The 10,000-nt window shown below is 45.7% G+C and overlaps 1 protein-coding gene across 1 annotated transcript in view; it reads right to left on the bottom strand.

Moving 5' to 3' along the window:
* crtc3 (CREB regulated transcription coactivator 3) overlaps nt 1-10,000 on the bottom strand; it is a 46,858-nt gene that overhangs the window by 22,110 nt on the left and 14,748 nt on the right. Inside the window, exon 4 of the mRNA XM_031569051.2 lies at nt 6,049-6,110. Coding sequence (XP_031424911.1) covers nt 6,049-6,110 — 62 coding nt within the window. The remainder of the gene's footprint in view (nt 1-6,048; nt 6,111-10,000) is intronic.

Here is a 10,000-nt window from a genome sequence, read left to right as displayed (position 1 = left end):
GAAATATAAACAATACTCATGTGCTATTAGTAAACTAACACTCTTCACAGTTAGCACCTTCAATTCTCTGTGCTAATAAATGCAATGAATTTGATCGGACAGAACAATTACTAGCAACTCAATTGCTGGAAATGCCTGCAACAAAGAGAAGATAACTCAGAATTGAGTCTGATGGACAATGAAACTCAGTACTAAAAACAGCACAGAGTCTCAACTCTGCCACATGCTGCTTAGATGCGCTGCCTACCAACTTTTTCAAATCTGATTTTCACTTCTATTATAAATCTATCATTGCTGTCTGGCACATTTCCTAAGTCACTGCAAAATGTTGTTATAAAGCCCTTACTCAAAAAGAATAATCTAGATGTTTCCATATTGAACAATTACCTGCCCATATCCAACCAAACATTTGTTGGCAAAGTCATTGAAAATGTAAAAAACAATCATTGAAAACTGTCTTCAAAACGTCAAACTGCTAACTTTCAGTCATGTTTCCATGCTAATCACAGCACTGAAACAGCTCTCATTAAGGTTTTAAATGACATGCATGCAATACCGGCTTCCTTTTGTACTGACAGCAGTGATCACAAACTGTCAGTTTGTGTTCCTCTAGTTCAATGGGTAGAACAAGGTACACCAAGAGACCTAGGGAGCGCATGCAGGGCTGGGACAAATGCACTGCGCCATCGGTCCCGTGCGGCCATTAGCTCTGGATAAAAGCGACTGCTAAGTGAACACGTGTAAATGTTTCAGAGGGGAGGCTGCAACACGCACTAACCCTGAGCTCACCCCAGCACTTAAGGGTCCCCCGCACTCCTCCTCCGCTGGTGACACCGTAAACACGCTCCGCTCGCTCAAGCGCTTTTTTCTGCGGCCCACCCAGCAGTGGGGACGCGGAGAGGGGAGAGGGGAGCGAGGAGGAGGCGCAGAGCCAGAGAGGAGCTGAGCTCCGCTGACGGCCCACAGATGGAGCCGCCACAAATTTTACAGCGCTATCGTACCTGTATTAATTATCGGACGGCGTGTGTTATAGGCAAACGTTCGCGTTGTCATGTTAATCCATTATTAAACTGAGCAAATCGATTGTTAATCCATTATTAAATTTAGCATTTTGATTGTTTAACAGAATGGCCGATGTCCGATTACTGACATAGCTACGCTACATCTCCTACCCGAGCCTCAGGGGAGACCACATTTGAAGGACACCTGAGGAAACACCCACAGTAGGTACTACACAACGCCACCTTTTAAACGGCTGTGGTGTAGGGAGGGACACGCCGGTGCGGACAACAAGGGCCCAAACAAAATGAAAGCATAATGGCTTCTCTTTCCTGTGGTCTGTGCTGATTGAGGAGAGGGGTTTGTGTGTCTCCTCCATTAATTAGGTACTAAGCTTTCCCCCGGGCTCTGCATATGGGAAGATGATGGAGGGATGAGAGAGAGCGAGAGATAGAGGGAGAGAGAGAGAGAGAGAGAGAGAGAAAAAGTAAGGTGAAGTGAGAGAGAGAGAGAGAGAGAGAGAGAGAAAGAGAGTGAGGGGGGAGAGAGAGAGAGAGAGAGCAGGGAGAGAGAGAGGGAGGGAGGGGGGAGAGACAGAGAGAGAGGGAGGGGGAGACAGAGAGAGAGACAAAGTGAGGTGGGGTGAGGGTGAGAGCGTGGGACCAGGGGTGAGGTGCTGACCCCCTGCCTCTGACCCCATCCAGCTGCGTTCCGCTGGGACCCCGCCCAGATCAGAACCAGGCGAACCGGCTCCCTTCTGCCCAGACTCTGCAGGGACCACACACACGTCCCCATGGGGAGAGAGCGCTTGGGCTGCCCAAAACAGCACCACATGGACTCTCTCCCACCAAACACACACACAGATGAATGCAACCACTTTACCATTATCAAAACAACCAAGTCAAGCACACACGCACAATAGGGAGTAACTAGACGCACAACATACTCTGCCCAAAAACACACACACACACTTTCCATCAAACATCGCAGATACTTCCAGTCTTTTCCCCTCTTCCTCTTTATCTTCCACAGGATTAAAGGTCCCAGCAGACGGCCATTTCACACTAAAAAGGAACATTCCGGCAAATCTGACACAGGGGACGGCCGCCATAAATATTAATGTGAGAAAATATATATATATCTTATATCTTATCAGAGTGCATTCTCTCTTTATGAAAACAAGAGCCCTTGTGCCCTCGTGGAGGAGTCATGAGACACCAGATGCACTTTCCATAAGGGTTGTGTGTGTGTGTGTGTGTGTGTGTGTGTGTGTGTGTGTGGTCCCATAGTCCCATCTGCAGTGACCAAATGCTTGTATGTGTGTGGGTGTCCATGTCCATGTCTTTGTGCATATGTGTGTGTGTGTGTGTGTCTGGTCCTGTGTGATGACCCCCTGCCTGTTTCTTCCTCTGTTCTCTGCCGCTAGACTGCAGGGAGGACCATACATTTCAGCCCTAACATAACACACTCACTCACACACACAAAGCTACACACACACGTTACCCCCAGAAAGTGACAGCATGGTCACAGCTGGTTGGAAAAGTTATTGGACTGTATATTCCCAGCCAGCCGCAGAAGTCTGTCACACACAGAAAATACAACATACACACTGACCAGCTCAACCTGTGCAACAGCTCCACTCCCACCGGCCAGCTCAGGGCGGAGTGGAGCAAGCAGCCGGGCCTTAATCTCCACTGACACTAAACAGTGCGCTACTCAACACACTGCAAAACACTGACTTTGGCAACAATGTTAGGCATATATTCTGTGTGTGTGTGTGTGTGTGGATATAAGATATCTACACAAATAATGGCGTGATAGTTGACCTACAGTAGTTTGTGTGTGTGTGTGTGTGTTTGTGTGTGTACACACAAGAGGAAAAGAAGAGAGTGCAGCAATGTGCTGCAGATGTGATGCTTACTGTAAACAAATGTTCCCGCTGGGCTCTCTCCCCTGTGGGGCTCCGACGGCATCTGCCTCCCAGTGCTCTCCCACCAAGCTGGGCTAACCCTGCCACCACCACCCCCCCCCCCCCCCCCCCCCCTCATCTCCCACTCCCGCTCCACACTGCACCTCACAGCTTCTTATTCAACATAAATACAGCAATCTCCACAGGGCTGACCTAATGTTCACACACACAGCCATTGCTTTTGATTGATTTAAATTAAAAAATGGGAATGACTGTAGAGGTTAGGAATACACGCCTCTGTACACGAGCTCCCTGGGAAATGAACCCATGACCCCGCTGTTGCTATAGAGATTCAACGAACTGCTTTCGATACAAACGTCTAGTCCAAAAAATATAGCACGGCTATCATATGTCAGAGTGACATTACTTGTGATGTATTAATGACCGTAAATTAATTCAACCAATTACAGAAATATCAAATGCTGTAACCAGATACAGTGCTAGAGACTAAGGAACTCTGGCTCTCACACACACAACACACACACACACACACACACACACACACACACACACACACACACACACACACACACACACACACACAAACACACACACACACACACACACAACACAAACACACACAAACACGGTCTCCTTCTTTCTCATCCCCACTATCTCTGTCTAAATCCCTGCAGTAAACCTACATACTGAGCACATCTCATAGATTAACAGTTCAAATGTCTCTGCTTTCCTAATGGTTGGCTTTCCCCCATGTTGGGAAAGCATTGGAGGGCCAAAAAGGTTCAAGCTCTCCTATCGGCCCTAAAATCCCTCCGTCGCTTCTCAGAGCCCCAAATCTCCGGCTGACTTCAGGTCGTCATTACCCACCCCGACAGAAAACATCTGTTCTACAGCAAGCCAAAACACAACATTAACCACAACAGACTGATACATGAGCGAGAGAGAGGGTGAGGGAAAGAGAGAGAGAGAGAGAGAGAGAGAGAGAGAGAGAGAGAGAGAGTGGGAGAGAGAGAGAGAGAAAGAAAAAGAGAGCGAGAGAAAGAGAGCAACTCCCACTCCACCCAATCCCTTACCACTATTTCAAAACAGATCTTTCCCACTATGATCTACTCAAAACATACACTAAAACGGCCAGCTTGTCAACCTAGCAACACACACACACACACACACACACGCACACGCACACACCCACGATCATGACAGAGAGTGAGAGACCAACAGAAAAGTAGGGAGTGATAAGAGAAACACCACTATCAAGGGAGAGGTCCTGAACGATTGCATTAAAAGAATGTGTGCACCCAATCAGTCTGTAAAGAGAAAGCAGTAGGCTGAGCATGTCTATGCAGCTGTGGGATGGTTAGTGCTGTTCCTGCTGGGGGGGGAGGGGGGGAGTGAGCTACACACTCATCCTTGAGGGAGGAGAGAGGTGGTTAGACTCAGAAGAGAAATGCAACGTTAGTATGTGGGATTTACCAGGAGTCAGACAGACACAGTAACAACACAATCCCAACCGAGTGTTTCTCTTCACAAACCACTGCAAACAGGAGGGAAGGTGAAGACAAACACCAGGCTTTAAGAATAACATAACATGAAATTCAGAATGATTAGGGGGTGAACATTTTTCATTTGTGCAGAATACAGTATACATTAGTGTAAAATCATTTAAAGGAAATGGATTTTAAAGACAGAAAAACACCAAAAGTGTAAGATTGTGTGTGTGGATCTTCCATTCATACACGCAATGCCATTCAAATGCACACCCAAGAGGTAACTGAACGGTTGTCTGCCAGGTCAACCTGCTCCAGGTGTGTGTGTGTGTGTGTGTGTGGCTGGCTGGGTGTGGCCCATTCAGTTTAACAGTGGGCAGAGCCAACATGGCCACCGCCTAACACACATTGGCTCCTGGCCTCACAGCACTGACAGCCAGTGGAGTGCAGCTGTGCAGATGGAGCCAAAATGGTGCCTGTGCTGCTCCTGCACCAACTGGCTGTTCCAGTGCAGAGAGCAGCAAAGGGGAGTGGAACTGGACTGCAGCCAAAGCCAAATTCAAAACAGCAGCGTTGCCATGGGGGAGGGGTTGCTCTCGGAAACAGTCGATATGGCCTGCACTACTGCAATGGGAAACACAGCAGAGGGTCTGGGGATCTGGTTGGGTGCACTGGCGTTTTTTCTGTGTGTGTGTGTCTGGTTTGTAAATATGTGAGTGTACATACTTGTGTGATGCTCTATGCGTGTGTGTGTGTGTCTCTGGTTTGTAAATACGTGAGTATACATACTTGTGTAATGCTGTGTGTGTGTGTGTTTGTGAAAACTGTTCAGTGCCCTTTGCAGTTCCAGCTGTATCTTGAAGATAATGCATGATTTTGTACAGTAAAGGTCTCTAAAGGCTTCCTGGGGCTCTGATGAATGCACTGCTAAAACTTGTTCCGCAGCTCTTCCGTGGGCATCACTGATTCAGAGAGACATCCCTGATTTGTGTAGCTCTTTTGTCCGGACTTGTTTCCTGCAGATGGACAGGCAATAATCCTCAGTTGATTTGGTGTTTGTTGTTTGTTGAAGAGGATCAGGGCTTCAAATGATTATGCTTTCCACTGGACATTAGCGGGAGAAGTGAGAGTAAGACAGAAAAATACAAAGAGAAAGATGGAGAGAGAGAGAAAGAAAGAGACAGAGGGAGGGGAGGGGGGTGACAGTAACCCGCTGTACGTGTCCTTGCAAGGCCATTTAACCTTTACCCAAAATTCCATCTGCCTTGGGCATCTCAACAGACAATAGATAACCTTGAAGAAAGTAAGTAAGTAAATAAATAAATATTGGGGCAAAATAAGGTGGCCTTTAAGTTTGCCAGCGATAGGAGGCAGCAGGCGTGTGGTTCCTAAGGGGCCTTTGAGTAAAAGTAGATTGGAGTGATGCAGTCTTCTCTTGCGCTGACCTCACTTTGCTTATCAGCCACCGCAGTCGGAAATGACTGCAGGTTACGGAGATGGAAGCCCAGTTGGGCCGGAGCCTTCGCTTCAGAAATAGGGTGACGTCAGGGAGATCCTAATTTGTACACGTACACACAGACGTACACACACACACATAGAGTGACGTGTGGTTGCACAGAGAAGAAGACCTACCTTCGCCAGTTGTTATCGGGTGGAGGGGACAGGTAGACAGAGCTGTATGGAGAGCTTTCAATGTGAGAAAGAGAGTTAAGGAAAACCTTCAAAAGCACACCAACATACACATATAACACATCTTCACACATTACCAAAAATGAATACATACAGTACACGATGTCTCACAAATATATCATGTGTGTGTATAAATATATATATGTCAATATATGAACGGAGGAATATCCATTTTTCTAGCGAGAAAGAGAGAGAGAGAGAGAGAGAGAGCGAGAGAGAGGCACTTTTGCTCAAGTCAATATGAGGGCTCTTCTGAACTCACTCGTCACACATGACAGGACCGCTAAGCAATAAGCACACCCCAGCCCCAGACTGACACATAAGAATCGATGTAATAACAGCATGCAGAGAGCTGCAATAAAAACCCTTCCCAGAGGTGCAGGCCTCTAATTGGCTGTCGGCAGTTGAACGGGAACTAATGCAGAAATCCAGCTGAACAGGTTTACAGGGGAGGGTGCAGGCTGGTACTGCTAAGCCACAGATATAAACTACAACCCACTGACCTCAGGGCAAACACACACACACACACGTCTCCTGGGAGTGTGTGAGCAAGTGGATATGAGTACATGTGTGTGTAAACCGAGGGCGTCTGGTGGCTAAGCGGGAAAGCAAGTGAAAGTAAGTGTGTGTGTGTGTGTGTATGTCTGTGTGTATGTCTGTGTGTATGTCTGTGTGTATGTCTGTGCGTGCGCATGCGTGTTAACTTTTTTGTGAATAAATTACACAAAAAGAGGGGATGGAGAGAGAGGAGAAGACATGATGACAATCATGTCTCTGTGTAAGAACCAGAAGGCTTGAATTGTGTGGGCCATTTCCTCCAAGTTAATGAGCCAAACACACACACACACACACACACACACACACACACACACACACACACACACACACACACACAGAGAGAGAGAGAGAGAGAGAGAGAGAGAGAGAGAGAGAGAGAGAGAGAATAGAGCCAACATGAGAATAGAGCCAACTTGTGTAGTAAGTCTATTATTTCTGATGGACCCATATTTAAAGGCTTCCTGAGAGTAATCACTAATAAATTAAATTTCATATATTACACAATCCCTACTAAAGCAAACCGAAAAAAACACCATCCCTGCTACAGACACAAGCAAATAAGATGCAAACAGAAGACCCTGGCCAAGCCCAACAAACACACATACTAACAAAAAATCTTGTGTTTCTGTACTTCCAGAGTTTAGGATTAAAGCACCAAATTTAGCATATTCTGTTACCGTCAGCTCCTCTGTGTGTGTGTGTGTGTGTGTGTGTGCGCACACAACTGTGAATACATGTGTTCTCATTTATGCTGCAGAAGCTACGTGAAAACGTGTGTGTGCATGTGTGTATGTTATACAAGCTGTGTGTGAGTGTGTTTGTCACAGGTTGTGTAATCCTGAGAAAATGTACATCTAACAGACTGTGTAATTAAGTGTGTTGCGGTGTGTCTAACACAGGTTGCGTAATTTGAGACTCTGTGTTTGCATGCATCTCACAGACTGTGTAGAGAGAGGTTGTGTAATTTGTGTGTTTGAGTGTGTTAGAGGACACGTGTGTGTGTGTGTGTGTGAATGTGTTAGAGTTCATGTGTGTGTCAGACAGGCTGTGTAATCTTGGCTGGTTAAAGTGATTTACCAGAAAAACAACTGGTTGTGGGGGACATCTGGTTCTTTGGAGAAAATAGGAAAGATGAATAAATGATGAATAAAACAAATAAAAACAAAGGTCAACCTTCAAGACACAGAACATAGAGCTGGAAAGAGTAGAATGTCTGTGAGTGACGTTTTCTCGTATACAGAACTTCCTGCTGTGCTGGGGACGTTCCCATAGTGCTCGTTTCTATGGATACTAATAAGCTCAAATGAAACGATCAAACTACTGACTTATCATCAACACCCCCATTAAAAATAGTAATGTCTATACTGTTTTTAGTTCTATGATTTTGAAAACGTCTGGTTTCCAGAAGTCTAGAGCTTCCCGATCCTTCGAGCCACTGGTCATTTGTTTGCCCTCCTGCACAGAGGCTCAATGTCTCAAAGCTGCAGACTGGTTTTGGCAAAGTTTATTTACAGTGTGCACATGTCAACCCACACACACAAAGACACACACGCTGAGGCCATTCACCGCCGAGGCCATTCACAACCCTGGATTGCTCCAAGAAATGCTCGATTCCGTTTCGTGCTGTGTGACATACGTACTGCTTGTGTGAGTGTGTGTGCGTGTGTGAGTGCAAGAGTGGGATTGGTGTTCCGGCATGTATGGCTTGTGTAGCAATCACACTGGTCTGTGAAGAGCTGTTAACAAGCACTAATGACACCAGTGAGTCATCACGACTAGCTCCAGAGTACAACAGTGTGTGTGTGTGTGTGTGTGTGTGCGTGCGTTTATGTGAGGTGTGTGTGTGTGCGTTTATGTGAGGTTGGGGGGGGTCGAGGTGGCGCTGCTCATAGCACTGTTTTCTCTGCTAAACAATATGCGTGTTTCTTTAAGCCAAATTACATTGACAAGCAAAAGCTTTCACTCTAACAAAAGATACTTACATATTTGTTTTCATTATTTCCATTGTGAATACTAAAGAATGTAGATATTTTAGTTTAAAAACTCAAATATTCTGCTTGCATAAATATTCAACCCCTATACATTAACACTCGGTAGAAAACCCCTTTGCTGCCATAACAGCCCTTAGTCCTCTGAAGTGAGACAGCACCAGCTTTGGACATTGTTCTGCTGTGTTTTACTCCATTCTTTATGGTAGAATTTATGCTGAACATACCGGTTGATGGGGTAGCGGTCCTGGACTGTAGCACTACAGATTCTCAGTAGAATTTTGATCAGGCCTTTGACGGAGTCATTCTAGAATGTTCACTTTCCTGTTTTTGAGCAAATCTAGCATTGCTTTAGCCTTGTGCCTTGGGTAACTGTCCTACTGGTAGGTAACCCCTCTCCTGACCTTTTAGTTTCAAAACAGACTGCAACAGGTTTTCTTGTGATCTTGTGTAGATTGTATTTCCATTCAGCCTCCCTTCAATTCCAAAACGTTTCCCAGTTCTTGCAGATGAGAACTATCCCCACAGCCTGATGTTCCCACCGCCATATTTCATGACTGGGACGGTGTTTCCTGAGCCACTGGCAGTGTGAGATTTACGCCTCATGTAGTGCTTTGAGGGTCGGCCAGAAAGCATTATTTTAGTCTCAAATGACCATACAAATTTGAGTCCAGTTTTATGGATAGCTGTCAAGATTGTGGACTCAAACTCAAGCTGGACTGATGTGACAGAGATAATTTCGAAACACTGTTAAGAATATATTAATCAAGTGCCTTGTATTAATAATTACCTTGTATGAATCATGTGCTTATGTAAGAAGGAACATGGCTTTTCTGCGTTTCTGTCTGTGTGTAATTTAGATTTGTAGGTGCCACTTAGTCTGCATATGTGTAAGAGCATGTTTGGACCAGAGGTGATAAGAAGGGTCGAACTGACATCTTTACAAGACAGAAAGCATAGTAAGATATCCTCGGACGTGGTTCTCCCTGCTGAAAAATTGTTTTTGTGTCAGAGAACGCTAACTTCTATCTATAGAAACCTTGTGCGATGTATGCGATATTGCTTCTCTCTCATCTGCTGCAGTCTGGGAGTAAGCCCGGGCTCCCTCTCTCTCTCTCTCTCTCTCTGAGAGAGAGCCTGTGCATCTCTTCGACCTGCCGGGACGTGGGTGAGCCCAACGAGCTTGTTGTTGTTGTTTAATAAATATACTTATATGCAACAACGGAGTCCTGAGGTAACTTGAGGGTATTTTCACCTAACATAATTGTGGCACCCTTCACTAGTTAATATCTTCCTCGGATACAACACAGGCTTTTCTACACAGCATCTGGGTGTTGTGATGCAACTTC

This window comes from Clupea harengus, chromosome 6 (genome assembly GCF_900700415.2).
Source record: "Clupea harengus chromosome 6, Ch_v2.0.2, whole genome shotgun sequence".
NCBI classification, from domain to species: domain Eukaryota; kingdom Metazoa; phylum Chordata; class Actinopteri; order Clupeiformes; family Clupeidae; genus Clupea; species Clupea harengus.
This window is presented reverse-complemented; position numbering and strand designations above follow the sequence as displayed.